Genomic DNA, 15153 nt, shown 5'->3' on the forward strand with positions numbered 1-15153 from the left:
CTTTTTGATGAGGACAGGGTGAGAGACAGTGTCGAAAGCCTTCCGGAAGTCCAGAAAGACTACATCCACAGCAACCCCTGCGTCTAATGATTTCCTGATCCTGACAAGGATTTCACAGATTTCAGACATTAAGGCAGAAGGGACCTCAGAAGATGATCAAGTCCAGCCCCCCGCCCCAGGGGGCAGGAAGTCAGGAGGGATCATACTTCCACCCAACATCCAACAACTCCACCTACCGACTCCAGGATGGTTTTCTCAAAGATGTCCAACCTGCGGGTCTCCAGTGCTATGCCGATGGCCTGTTTGTACTTGTGGTCATCCAGACACCGCTGGAACATCTTGTTCACGATCCCTTCCAGCCTTTCGTCGACAGGCTTCTTCTCCCCTTCAGGCAGCTCTGCATTCTCCACACACTGTTTGGTGTAGTGGTCGATGCATTTTGCTGAAGAAGAACATGAAACACAGCTCTGTTTAAACTCCCTAGATATTCAAAGGTTCAAGAGAAGTATGAGACCTGAAAAGCTGACATAGACTCTTGGGCCATTTCCACACAAGAGTGGGCATTTGTTTCCCCAAGGACAAGAAGCAGTGGCACACCTTGTGCTGCTGCTACTTGTCCCTGGAGAATGCCTGTGTTACACATCCTCTGGCGCACAGCAGGTTACCCCAGGTGAGGTAAGGGAGGCTGGGGCCAGCAACTGTGCTGACCCCAGCATCCTTACATGGGGGCCTCGGGGAGCTGCAGCCACAGCGATCCTGCCGCTCAGAGCCTGGTCAGCAGCTGGAATGTGGCTCTAGCTGGCCAGGCTCTGGTTTTGAGCAGTGCACATTGCCCCTTTTTTTGTGCAGTTTTTCACGTGGGTCAAAAACTGCCCCCGCACTACTACCTTGCAGAGCATAGAACACCTGAGTGTGTGCAATACTGCAGAAGGGTTTGCAGCACCAAATACCACACAGCTTTACTCATCTGGACACAGCCTTAGGGAATAAAAGTAGCAACCTTCAGGCACAATATACAGAAGTCCACGCATACAGGCAAAACATTTATTGATGACTCAGGAGACTCTGTCCCACCTAAATCCACCTATGACAGCAAAATGATGGGAATGTGACAAGCATGCAGTCACTACCATAATTTACATCCCACAGGCAAATGATCTTAAAACAGTGAAATAGAAGAAGAGATTTCCATGGTCTGAACTCTTAAGTTGTGTGCTAAAAGCAAACACATTTAAAACAAAAATGAACCTGTGGCTATTTGGCAATTTCAAACAACAGGAGATTTTCGACAAGTCAGGAAGCAACTCACATCAGACTTCCCTGCTCCCCTGAAAGCAGTAGAAGAAGGAAAGCAAGCAAGCCAGGGTCCCCAGCTCTTCAAAACCCCTAAATGTCAGCCAGATCAGCAGACTGGGATTAGCTGTTTGAACACTGGACATTCTTCTCCCCCTTTTCCCAGGGACAGGGGCCACCCTCTTCAAATGCTTAAGGAGGACCTCTGTCATGGTATGAAACAATGAATATTCAGCTTCCTTAATTAAAAGTTCCAGTTACAAAGACAGACTTCTAATATTCTAGTATTCTAGACACCATTTCACTTCCATACGCCGACACAAAATGTCCATCCATTGCCCACAAAAATACCCAGGTCTATTAAAACAGAAGGGAAAACACTATGCTAAGTTTTCTCTGCTACCTGTGCAGCCAGGTTTACTGATATTCCTAGGATTACTCTGGCATCAATGATGCTGGGAGATGGAAGAGGAAAGAAACACTATACAGGTGTGTTCATTTGAGTCTGACTAGGAATACCAGGGACAGAGGTGACTGGAAGAAGAAACTATTTGCTAAATGGCAACGAAGAAAGGCAGTTCTCAAAGAGAGGAAATAAAGTAGTACTAAAATGAAAACAGCAGCTGAAGCATCAGCTTTGATAACTATATGCAGCGAGCAGAAAATTTGGAAGACAGCAGCAAAGGCAAGCAGAGTCTCAAAGCTAGAACAGCTTTCCAGTCAGAGCTGCTTTCAATTACCAATGATCGTCTCCACATATTCCGAGTTGTCGTTGACATTGAAGAGGTCACCTGCTCCCAGGGCATAGTTCAGAGATTCCTCAAAGGCTCCCAGGTGATAGAACACTTTGGAAGCAACCAAGGCAGCGAACTGGCGACTCCGGAAGCCCTCATCTTCATAGAGAACCTCGCTGGAAAGGTCAAAGGAAAGAACATCAGTTCAGCATGCAAGGCTCTCCCTATAAGCAGCAGCCAACTGCCCTCTTCAGCTCAGCTTGCATTTTTGGGGTGGGAGATCTCAGTGCAGGCCCAGGTAAAGTCACACTTCAGGGAAAACTAAGAACAACAGAACTGAGATTGAGCTGCCAGAAAAAGAGCAGATTTGCTGCACCCCATATTCCATTTAAGCTGCCCGCCCCTCTGACAGAGAATATTTCTTCTCTTACATTTTGTCCACTGACTCAGAGATTTCTGCCCAGAAGTCATTGACAACAGCATTCAGCTTGTGAAGAGCAAACTCCTGTGGAGAGTGATAAAAATCACATTCAATAAAGGCTCTTTTTTTTTAGTTGTCCTCTCCTCAGACCACTGTAATACAGGCCAGCAAAACCCTCCCACCCTGGGAGCCATCTACATCCTCAAGTCACTTTGCAAATGCTCTCTAACAGTCTCATCTCCCCCATCAAGAAGGGAAGGATTGTTTAGCCCAATGTACAAGTAGGGACATGGAACCTTGATCCACCTTCCTTTAATTTCAGTTCTCAGCCAAAGGGATGCACCTTTTGAGGTTATTATGAAGGAAGCAATAGGTTCCTCAGTCTACAGAACACTCAAACCCTATTTGCAGACATGGTGCCTTGGAAGACACAAGTCTCACAGGGGACAAGGACTGTCCCTGTGATACGCCAGTACACAGAGTGATGCCATCCTGATGGCAGGCTCCTTATTCTGCCGGTTTGGGTTTTCATTAGGCTCCTAGAGTTTGTTGCCTTTTTAATGTATTTAAAACCACGTGTCCATTTTGTAAACTAAGGTTTCCACAGTCATTTGTTTCTTCCTCCACTAGGTTGCCAGATGTACAAGCTTCCTTATAGTTTGTTTAAAACATGTTGTCCCTTCTCCCCACCCCTGCCAAACAAGAGAGACATGTGAGAGGAGAAATTTTGGCTCAGTAAACGTTCAGAGTAAAAGCATCCCAAGAGCATCCCCTGGGACACATGCCGGCTGCTAAGCCTTTTCATCAGAAGAGGTGGGTCCTCAAGTACGGATCCTGGGCTGCAAAGCTCCAGTCTATCCCATGATGGAACTGCCTGGGCCTCTCAGGCTCCTGACAAGAAGTTCTTTGGCTGCACATGGTGTAGGGGTTACTCATCCTTGTCTACCCATGAAGGCTGCTAAAAATCTAATGCTGTTGTAAAAATCAATGGATATTAAGTATGACTTTGAGACAAGCGGGGTCTAGCAAACACGTCTGAACCTACCTTGAGCTGTGGCTCTTCTTCATCCAGAAGGGAAATAATTCCAGCTGCAACAACAACAAAAAAGTAGCATTTTATTTAGGATGATCCTTTGTGCTTTCAAAAGGAAAATATGACTTAGCCCAAAAACAATATGGTGAAAAGAAACGGTATATTTTTCCCCTAAAGATTTCAGTTTCTGATAACAGGTCAGATCAGCTGCAGAATTAGACCAAAAATATGATAATTAAAACATCATGTAAATTGGTATGTTAAGCTCTGGATTAAAATAGTAATTTCTCTGAGAAGTAGAAAAGCATGTTTGATGAGAGGCAGTGCTGGACTGAGAACACAGGCTGAGTCAGTCTCCAGTTTAACCACTTGTGTCAGCACCTTTGGCAAGTCACTTAACTTCAGTGCCTCTGTTTCCCCACATGTATAAAATTCATCACAACACAGGCTTACTTCCTACAGGTTTAAGAAATCCTGAATGAAAAGCACTATGAGAGCTGGGCTTTATCCTCACCCTCATCCGACCACAGCATGCATTATTCAGTCTGCACACACCACTACCACAAAGGGAACAAACTGCATGAGGAACTTCATGAAATCCAACAGCAAGTACAAGTTTCTTGCAAATACAAATACCTCCCACATGTACCATGGAACACAGGCATGGAACCAGCCTTGGGCACTTCCCCAGCCCATCCCCATCCACACTGCTGTACACACCACAAACGCACCAAATTTTAAAGTGACCCCTTCAAACTATGTTCCCAGCAGACAGAATTGGGATTGACAGGACAGCTTTTCCTCATCAAAGGGAAGGTGATGGCATCTGCAGACTGATTTCTGCTCTGTACTTCTTCCTTGCATGAAAATCCTTATAATCACAGCCAGCTATTTAATGATTGCTTTGCTTTCTGACCGGCTGCCTACATGACTTGCACTTCTTCCTTCTTACCCCACTCAGAGCTTTCCCTAACTGCTGTCCCCTCCACACTACTCATTTCAGACCTCTTTTCCTCCTCTTCCCTATCTCCAGATGTCAGTCCTTTATTCATCCCTCTCAAAGACCTGAAACCAGCTTTCATTCCCCATAAACTGAACACACCCCTCACTGCTTAAAAAAACTAGATAAATCTCATCTACTCAGTTTTCAACTACAATACCCAAGCATCTCAGAGCTATTCTGTGCCATATGCAAGTTATGCAATAGAGCCACAGAGAGTAGGTCATAACCTGTTGTTTTTAGAACACTTGCTTCCACAGAACAGAGAAACTGACTCCAAAACGTTGTGGTTTTTAAAACGTTACATAAATACTTTTAAGTTAATTACAAAGTTAACAACCCTGGGCCAGCCAAAAACCACACTGGTGTGGACCATTCTAGTTATCACTATTGTGTATTATTCTTACTGTCTAAAGCCCCATTCAGATCAGCAGCAAAAGCACCCTGATCATTTCAGAAACAACTTGCACAGTGACAGTACTGGAGCTCTGGGTGATGGGGGAGGCAGGGAGGGAGGCAGCCTGAAGGGATAAGCACCCCACGCTCTGTGCACTGCATACTGACTCCAATCTCTCAGGTAAGACAAAGGAGACAGAGCAAAAGGTGACCCTAGTCAAGAAGTGACTAGTCCCTGCCTAGCTCAGCATTACTCAACTTTTACAGCAACAGTAGCAAGGCCCTGATATGACCCAGCACGAAAATTTGTACAACACATCCAATTTCCCCTCTATCTTTGGCTGCTGACTTAATGGTGCACATCAGAGACTAACGATGATTACAAGCTTTATACATAACCCCTAGCGCAGCAGCTCTCCACCTTTTCAGACTCAAGGCACCTCTCAGAAAATGCCAGCTCCTACTTTTCACTCATTTTTTGACCACGGAAAAATAATTGAGCAGCGTTTTGTTTTGTTTTTTCTGTCGCAAAGAAATCAGCAACCCCACAACAAGGCAGAAAGGTTTTAATGCTCTGGATTCCTGCTTGAAATGTCTCAGTTTATCTCGTGAATCCCGTTTACACACCTAACAATGCAACAACGTGCGGTGCCCTGTGCCACCCTCAAAAGCACCTCAAGGCGCCGCAGGGTGCTGCATTGCCCTGGCTGAGCAACACGGGCCTCAAACTTGTACTGCTGAGGAAACTGCTGCAGAAGTCAGAAGAAAAACACACGTGCAAGTTCACCATAGAAATCATTTGTTTGATTAAGTCGCAAACCTTCTCAGACTTGAGGCCCCCTTGGAAAATACCAGCCCTCTGTTTTCACTCACGTTTTGACAGCAGGAAAAGAGACAGGTTTCCTGTTGCAAAGGACTCTGGAAGCCCACAGCTGGGGGTTTCTATTTGAAATCTCTGGGTGCATCTTTGCGCACCGCACCGAGGAGTAAGTGCACGCACACGCACACACACACAGACCAAACTAAGCCCGTGACCCTCGTATGGTTCAGGGTTTGCAGGCCAAGCCCTACGAAGAGAGACGGGAGGACCTGGATGCCACACGGGAGGGCACCGGCCATGCGGGGCCTGGCCTGGATGCGACCCCAGCCCTCGAGTGCCGGCACCCGGGATGTGCAGGCGGCGGGTGACGCAGCAGGCCGGCGCAGCCGGGCCCTGACTCAGCGAAATGCCCCCGCCCGGCCCCGCCCCGCCCCTCACCGGCGGACGTGATCATGCTGCGGCGCGGCGCGGCGCGGTGCGCGGGTGACGGGCGGGGCGGGCGTGGAGAGGGACTGGAGCCGCTGGTAGTGCCGCTGCTCGGGGCCGTGCTCAGCGCTGCCTCACCGCCGCTTCCGGCCCGGAAGTGACGTTACAGGACCCCTGGTGAAGCGGAGGCTGTCCCGGGAGGTGCCTGACGGCCCAGCTACGCCGGGCGAAAGGTGCAGGGTGAGGGTAGAGGGCAAGGGAGGGAGGGAAGCGCCCGTGTCCCCAGGCCCGCGGGCACTCGGCCGCCGCGAGCGTCAGGCAGTCCGGCTGTCGCCTGTGCCCCGGCGGGCGCATGCGCAGGCCGCGCGCCAGGCCCCGCCCCCTGTCCAAGCACAGGGTGGGCAGTGCGCACGTGTACGTGGTTGTGTATGTGTGTAGTTCGTGCGTGTGCACTGATTCTACGTGTACACGTGTCCACATGGATGCAGTCGGGGTGCGTATAGATATACACGTGTAAACGTGCTGCTTGGTGTGCTGTTACGTGTGTGCCTGCTTGCTGCATGTGTGTACGTGTGCATACTTGTGTGTGCACATATGTGCATGCATAGGTGTGCCCTTAAGTGTGTGCATGTGCATACTTGTGTGTGCATGTGCACGCATGGGTGTGCCCTTAAGTTTGCATGCATCTGCTTACTGCGTGTGTTTGCATACTTGCGTCTGCATGCTCTTAAGTGTGTGCATGTGCACATATGGGTGTGCCCTTAAGTGTATGCATGTACCTGCTTACTGCATGCATGTGCATATTCATATGTGCATGCATAGGTGTCCCCTTCAGAGTATGCATGTGCCTGCTTGCCGTGTGTATACATGTGCACACTTGCATGCATGTGCGCATGTGCATGCATGGCTGTGCCCTTAAGTGTATGTGCATATCCATGTCAGTTAAAATTCCAAGGCAGTAGTGCAGCCCAAGCCTGACACAGGCATATCCTACACAATCTACTGGTGAATCAGGCAACAAATGTAGACTGGCCACACTTCCAAAGTAATCATCACACCATAAAAATGGCCATCCAGCTACAAAAAGAGCCAACCACCTACAAAGTTAGTGATTGAAAGTGTGTAACAACATTATAGCTGGTCTGGATGTTGAGCACAAGAAATCTCTTGCTGAGTTCTCTCCTCTCCTTATTCAGAAGCTCCAGAAAGAAACCAGACCTAGAGAAGTATCCAGACCAGCATTTTACACTGCCAAGTCCCTCCACCCATCGATCCAGCACTGTTTACAAGGGGGCAGGGTCCAGGCATCCCTCTGCTTTTCATGTGGTGCCCCTGTTATCAGCAGAGCACCAGTGCTCACTCAGTCACACTCCAGGGCCAGTTAGAATAGATCCAATACCCAGGTGGGTAAAGTAGAACTCAGGCTGGAAAAAAAAAAAGTGGAAGTTTCGCAAAGTTTGATTTGTGACAAGGTCCTTGACCCTGGTCACACACATCTCTGGCAGGGTTGTTTTCTGCATGTTCCTACCTAGTAGGAAAAAACGTCAGCTTAAAAAGAGCCTAATTTTGCAAGGCTACAAAACCCGCTGAAGTAAACGTAACAGATTCACAGCAGTCTGCTACAGATCTAGCCCTTGCACCAGCATTAAAATAGTCTCCTCTCTAAAGGGAGCAGAGCAACCCCACTCCTAAGTGATCACTCCTCTCTCCAACCCCCCATAGCACAATTACTCTGCCACAACCTGTGCTGCACACGGAGAACCAATTTTTGCTGACATGGACGGTTAAAGGCAGATTTCAGGACAACATCCAAAGGATTAGGGAGTGACTCCCATCCCTACCCCATCCAGCTACTTCAATTCAAGTTAAATCAACTGGAAGTCAAACCAAACCATATGCACCAGTGTTATTCCAGGAGGCATGAAGACAGACATCAATAAAACCACTACAAATCGACCTTTGGTATAGAATAAATCTCTATTTATTATTTACATCAAGCATTTAATGTAATGCCCTCAAATTAATTTCCCAATTAAATAGTACCTAAAATACCTGCTGCAACTATAATTGCCTGGTTATGTTAAAAAACCAAACCAAACCATATTTTTCTTCTGTAGCTCAATGGAAAAGCACCTAGGTCCAAATTAATCCTACATAATCTTGTATAACTCCACTGACTTCAGTGAAGCTGCATGAATAAAACTGGTGTAAGGGAGCAGAATTTGACCCCAATTCTATAGATCTTGTTGAGCTGTCCACTGGGACATACAAGGTTAAGGCCACAGGCATTAACAAAATACAACTATACTATCGCTATTCACATGATAATAGTGTCACCTCTGTTATGGGACTAATCTCAACATGGAAATGAATGTGCAGAATTTAAACATTTAAGTGATCTGGGCTTTAATTTGGAGAAGGGCAGAAAGAATCACACATCTTTTCCCTCCTTCCTCCACCAGTGTCTGTATTTGATCATATGACTTGGTATTTTCTGCATGTTTGGAATCACATTCACTCAAAACGAGGCCCAGCTCGACAAAGCCTCAGGGCTGGGATGATGCAGTTGGGGCTGGTCCTGCTTTGAACAGGGGGTTGGACTAGATGCAACCTCCTGAGATCCCTTCCAGCCCTCATTTTCTAGGATTCTCTGATTCTGTACCAATCCCCAGGAAGTTCTGTCAGCTGGAAGTGGGTGGCACTGGTCTGTCTTTACACCCTGATGTACTCTGCCACTTACTGACCTTCTAGGTCCTTTCTAATCAGCCCATCTCTGCAAGGGAAAGCCATCAGCTATACAAGGTGTAACCCCCCAACACAAACACTCATGGCATAAGAAAGTGGCTTTTTTCATACAGTTGAAACCCTTCCCAAGCAACTGTAATTCGAACCAAAAAGAGCCACTCTCATAGCACAAAAGGGGAGGTCACATCTAGCCAATTCCAATAGCTTAAATCTGTAACTTATTCTGGACTGAAAAGGCATCCCCCCAGAGATAAGACCTCCCTGCCGAGCCCCAAACTCTAAACGTTCTCTAATGACCTGCGTTATAACATGGGATTCACTGAGCCACAGGACAAAACCTTGCCATCAAGGGTCAGAGTTGTCTCCTACTCCCCTGGCTCTTCTGTTGCTCCTGGTCCTCACCCCCCTGGCTCTTCTGTTGCTCCTGGTCCTCACCCCTCTCCATGCTACTTCTCTTCCGTTGACCAGGTGCCAGCACAGCCCCCTGGGCAGCAAGCTGCCTTCTCCCAGCAGGAGCAGCACTGCAGAGCCACTGGAAGATCACAGAGCGGTATCCTGCTCACATGCACACTAGTTAACCCCCATTCTCCCAACCCCCTTGCCCTCAGAGCACTTTGCAAAGGTTCATGAAACCTTACCACTCCCTTGCAAGCATCACTATCCCACACCTTGACCGGGGGGGAAACCGAGGCAAAGAAAAATGAAGCGATTTGTCCAGTTGTTAGCAGAGCTGGGTAAGGAACCTGGGAACCCCCCAATGCCCCAGCCCCATACTCTAAGCAGCAGATGGAGCAATGCCTAAGGCATCTTGTTGTCATGAAGGAGGTAGTCAATTTTCAACAGACCAAGAGTCGAGGGGGGTCTAGGACTACCCAAATCTTGCTGTTAGCAGCCATCAACAGGAAGAGGTGGGGGGAAAAACATAAGTTGGGGAAAAAAATGGAAGCAAAATGGTTACAGGTGCCTAGTCAAACAGAAAAGTTGTCCAGCTTGTCTTGCGGACAGCTAGAAGGGACATAATTGAGAAGCACTGGTCCAGGCCAGAGCCTGACCACATACAGCCCTGTCACAGGGAACCAGGGCAGTCAGACCCAGGCAAACACCCAGCAAAGCAAACTCACCAAAAAGTCACGTTTTTCCATTGCATTTGAAGTCTGGGTATTGCTAGTGTTGCTAGAATCCTCTCTACGCAATCAAAGCAATGAGTCACCAGGCAGATTAAAAACATCACCTTTGAAACTACAAAATGCCTAGATTTCCTTTAAAAAGTCAGCTACATTAAATTGCATCTTAATGGGATGAATGGACAGGCTGGTCCTCAAGGCAAGACAACCATGATGTTCCTGGGCTCTCACAATTATTTAAAGGGGGAGGCAGCCATCACGCAGCTCCCCACGATAGCAACATTCATCCATGCAGTGGAAATGCTGCAAATGCTCTCGGGCTCACCCTGCCTCCAGTGCAATCTGTGAAGGGACTACTTAGCACCAAAAGTGGCAGTAGGGAATGACCTGGCCTCGTGGCCAGGAGACTCGTGTGACACATTTGCACGTTGCATGGTATGGCCGTGGCAACCCCTGCTGTTCTTCACCCACCAACCGGCATGTCTGCCGGCTCATCTACGGAGATAAACCACATGATTGTGATACTTCATGCAGCTGTGGTGCCTTTTTTTTTTCCTTACTGTTCTTTTCTGAATGGGAAGGAGATTGAAAATGGGATTTCTTAAGGGCACGCGCTCCGTTCAGGGACCTACTGATTCACTCTACATAGCAGCAAAACACAATGACTCCAACAGGTTCGGCCACAGCAGGGGTGGAGGCAGGGGGGAAGGTCTCTCGTTGGGACTCCAGAGGCTGTTCCTTGCTACGGACGTCTCTTGTCAAGTGAGGGAAGCAGCTTCTTCCAAAGAGCTGTGTGATGACTTCCTTGCTGAACCAGGCTGTCCTGATGCTCCAGCAGGACAAACCCTTGGCACTGCCCAGCACCGTCTGCGCTGGAGCCATCCCATATCTAAGGGCCCGTGCCTCCAGCGTCATCACAGATGCCATTGGGCGACATGCTGGTCAGAGCCAAGCCCTCCTCCGGATCCTGCAGCCCACCTACAAGGGGAAGGAGATGGAGTCACTGCGGGAGACGTGGGCAGCAGTCCCAGTTCCTACTAACCTCGTCTTTGCAAACAGCAACTGATTGTTTAAATAAAAGAGCCGCAGCGACCGCCTTCATGGGAGCCCAAAGCTGTCAGTGCCATTTGTGATCGCCCCTACTTCCTAAAGCAGGGGTTTGTGCTCCAATGCCAACTCACCTGGACAGCTCACAGGGCCAAGCTAGAGCTTTCCAGTCCCAGTCTTGCAATCTGATCCACCCAGGCAGCCACCCTAGGATGGACAGCAGGGTGAGGATTTCTCTCACCCCATTCTCTTACCCCTTCAGTTTTCAGTGGTAAAGCACATGCATTAGTACTACACAGGGGCTCAGGAAAGCCCCCGCTGTAACACTGCGGTGTTAATTATTGTAATGATGGGGCCCCTCAGGTGGAAGGCATTAGAACTGGTCCCGGACAAGGCAAAAAGAAACGAGTCCAGGCTCCCTCCTAAGTGAGTTGTAACCTCTGGTCAATGGGGTCCCCTGCAGGATGGGGACACTACCAGCCTATGCAAGAGGTGCAGGAAGTCTGCTTGAAACTGCATTTTCAAAGAGCAGCCAGTGCAGTCTGGAGCAGGACTCCAAGCCGTGGCAGAGAAACCTGCTGTTAACAACACCCAGGGAACGCGGCTGGCTAGTAATCACCGACAGGAGCAGCTGAAGAAAGAACTGCTCCCACTGGTTTTTAATAGGAGCAAAGAAAAGATCCAAAGGAGCAGAACGCCTCCCAAGACAGAATCCCACGTGGTCCCTTTCCCTTCTACGCCCTGTCACCCAGGGACAGGGGGAGGGTGGCAAGTCACTCGCTCCCACTGTACAAACATACATGAACGGGGCAGGGACACGAGAGAGTAAGTGGAAAGAATGATGTGGACCTGTGCACAGGTGGCAGCATGGGCACCGGTGGGAACAGGCGTGCGCTCAGGTGTGCAGGCAGGGGGATTAGTCCACCGTCCTGCAGCACTCGGAGATGTGAAGAGCCCAACACGTGCACAGCGGTGCTGTTCATCTGCCACGTGCACTTTAGGCATGGGCCGGCTGATCCACTGCCGCAGCACACCCAGCACTGTCTGAAGGCTACTGCAATCGCTGCTGTGAGCACAAGCCACTACAGGCATGCAGCAAGGAAGCCCGTGTGCTACCAAGAGGGTCTGTCAGAATTGCAGCTAAGGCTGGGGGTGGCAAATGGGCTGTGCCAATGCTCCTGCTGGGACTGCAACCCAGAGATCCCAGACTAGAGGGGTTTCTCCCCAGGGGGAGCAGCCAGCAATTGGCTTGGGAATCAGGGCCAGCTAGAGCTTCTTGAGAAGACCTTGCGTCTTAGAGGGAGCACTCAGCCTCACAGGGGAGACTTGGGTCCCAAGGTTTGTCCTGACTGATCATTGCTGAAGCTGGAAAACCCTGGGAGAGTGGCCGCGGGACAAAAGCAGGGCTGCCACATATCACAAGAGACAAGTGTCCCAGTTGGGATGCCCCTGCTGGGAACCCAGTGGAGCAGAGCATACCCTCAGAAACGTGGTTCGCGGTCGCTGAATATCCTTTCCTCCGGCTTCTCCTGCCCCAGGGGAAGCACCGCAGGAAGGCAGGGAGGCTCCGCTTCTCTCTCTCCTTTCCATCTATGAAATAAAAGAAGGTCAGCACTGAGGGACGAAGCCCCCTCAAATCCTTGCTAACCCCTGGGGGGGCATCGGCCCACCCTGGATCATGCATAATAAGGCTGTAAACCACTGTGAAGACACTACTTTTGCCATGTTGCATCCTAGGTCACACCCCAGGGTCCATCTAGCCCAGCACCCTGGCTGTCACAGGGGCACAGCAGAGATACTAAGGGTACTGGAGCAGGACGTACCCAGACCGATCTACCCCCTGCCCTCCTGCCCCTTGCAGCTTCCACCACTCAAACGATTCTTCAACCTCAGAGCTCGGAGGCTTGGCTCTGTGCATGCCATTCACTCATTCAAGTCACGGGGCAGCCCTCCAAGCTCTGCGTTGGATGCTGGAAACAATCCCCTCATCTGGCAGATAACCAGTACGTGCCGCAGCTTGCCAGTTTCCAGCACTGAGAACTTTCTGAACGACTGCCGCTGATGAGCAGGTTCGCCTGGCGCTTTGGACCAACGCAGCGGCTGTTAGCAGCCCGGCGACACATAGGGAAGGGGGCATTTGGTCATCCGTGCAAGCGATTCCCAGCGCTAACAGGTTAAGCCAGGGACTGCCGATCCGCAGGTGGAAACCTCGCTCACTTGTCATGCTTAGCTTCTGCCATCCCTTCTGCTGCTCCCTGCCACGCCGATTGCTTTATTTCCAGCAGGTCTCTCCACCTCTCTCCCTTGCAGCCTCCAGCACTTAAGGACTAGGAAGTTCTCCCTCGCTAGCTGCCAAGGTACCTCCTGCATCTCTTACTAAGAGCCAGGACAAAGCTCCTGGCAGGAAAAGTTCTTTGGGCAGATGTGACATATGCAGAGACCTGCACCAGCCCTGCCAGTGCCAGCCCAAAGATGCCAAGCCAACAAGGTAATACCCGAAGGGAGGTGTTTTTCCACCTCTGCTGCTGCTATTCTGGCAAGAAGTTGTGATGGGAAGGAACCAAAGGGTTCGGTGACTTGAGGGACTGAAGCAAATGCAGTGAGTCCAGCAAGGCCCCTTCAGAGAAGAGAGGCAGGAGAAGGGTGCGTCTTGCTGAGCACAAGGAAGTGGGAAGGGGGGAAAGGCTTGACAGACTGCTGCCTTAGTGCAAAGTCACGGGTGCCAACAGTTGCAATTGCCACCAGGTGTCCGAAGAGGGCACGGTGGGCTTGATGGAAGTGAAGGGACCAGGTCCAGATTAGGCCACAGCTTCCCCAAAAGTTCAGATTCAGGACTCGGGATTGCAGAGCATGCCTGAGATGAAGGGTTCTCCGCTGGATTCATTCGGATCTAGAGCCAGGGAAAAGGCAAGCACGAAGCTGATGGCTTCTGGCTCCATCCTGCAGAGAGACAGGCCTGAGACCACAGTTCCCTGGAAGCAGCTGGGCAAAGGGGATTATGCAGGGTCTTATAGGAGGGGAAGGGGGCATAATGTTATGGGAAAGCAGGGCTAGCACGAATTGCAGGACCCGTCTAATCCAGCCAGGAGGGATCATCCCTGTCTAAACCATCCCAGGCAAGTATCTGTCCAACCTGCCTGGAGAGGGGAGCCAGGCCAAGTTGCCCTGGGGCTTGAGGGTAGGCGAGATGGTCCCATGCCAACGAGGTGCTGTTTTACATGCAGCACCTTGAGCGAGTCTATCACCACGAGGGGCAGACAGCGCGGAGCGGATGCTGTGCCTGCGCCGGCGCTGGGGGGACGAGAGACAAGGCAGGCAAGAAGCAGGAAAAGCAAAAAAAAAAAAAAAAAAGGGCCAATATGGAGAAGGGATCCGAGACAGGAGGTGAAGACGCCCAAGGGCAGGGGGCAACGAAGGGGAGCCCAGGGGAGCTCCTGCACTGACTGCCAGGAGGAAACGACACAAGCCAGCACCCCAATGCCTGCCCACCTGTGCCACTGGCTCCTGCCCCTCGCCTGCACACCGGAGTGAAAGGCCGTGCCCTTCACCTGAACAGCAGAAGAAAAGGAAACGTGCTTTCCTGCCCCTCTGTTCCCACCCGCCGGCTTCTCCACGAAGGAGGAGAAATAAAGGAACGGGAAAACTAAAGCCCCTGGGCACAAAGGTGAAAGGGTGTGCTGGAGAAAGCAGGAATTGGCAGGAATCAAGGCTGGCCCCTCTCCGAGGCCTCAGGAGCCAGGGAGACGATAATGCAGAGGAAGGGCCACGGGGCAAGGGAGGCTTGCACGGAGCAGGGCGTGCAGGCGCGTGAAAACAAGGGGGAAGAGAAGTGGGGGGGAGGAAGAGAAGCTGCCAGGAGAACTGGAGCAAGAGTGGGAAAAGAGGCCGCGCCGGCCCGGTTCAAGAGGGACGCGAGGCCGCGGACTTGCGCGCACATCTTGGCTTTCCCATCACTGAGCAAGCTCCCTCCTCAGAGCCGGCGGTTCCGCCCTGGCTTTATAAACCCCAGAAGAGCTACCCGGTGAAATGCGCCCCACGGCGCCCCTTGCGGGGGGGGCACCCCAGCTCCGCAGCCTCGCGCTACATGCCAAGCGCGTGCTGCGGCGGGCCCGGG

At 50.6% G+C, this 15153-nt stretch overlaps 1 protein-coding gene across 1 annotated transcript in view; it reads right to left on the reverse strand.

Moving 5' to 3' along the window:
- Nucleotides 1-6257, reverse strand: part of PSMD1 (proteasome 26S subunit, non-ATPase 1) — a 111303-nt gene extending 105046 nt beyond the window's left edge. The window contains exons 1-5 of the mRNA XM_019532870.1: nt 6136-6257; nt 3494-3537; nt 2459-2532; nt 2034-2203; nt 237-442 (exon numbers count right to left, since the gene is read on the reverse strand). Coding sequence (XP_019388415.1) covers nt 237-442; nt 2034-2203; nt 2459-2532; nt 3494-3537; nt 6136-6151 — 510 coding nt within the window. The 5' untranslated portion in view covers nt 6152-6257. The remainder of the gene's footprint in view (nt 1-236; nt 443-2033; nt 2204-2458; nt 2533-3493; nt 3538-6135) is intronic.
- Between the last annotated feature and the right edge of the window lie 8896 nt (nt 6258-15153).

The sequence above is a fragment of the Crocodylus porosus genome, unplaced genomic scaffold (genome assembly GCF_001723895.1).
Source record: "Crocodylus porosus isolate Cpor-Errol unplaced genomic scaffold, CroPor_comp1, whole genome shotgun sequence".
NCBI classification, from domain to species: Eukaryota; Metazoa; Chordata; order Crocodylia; family Crocodylidae; genus Crocodylus; species Crocodylus porosus.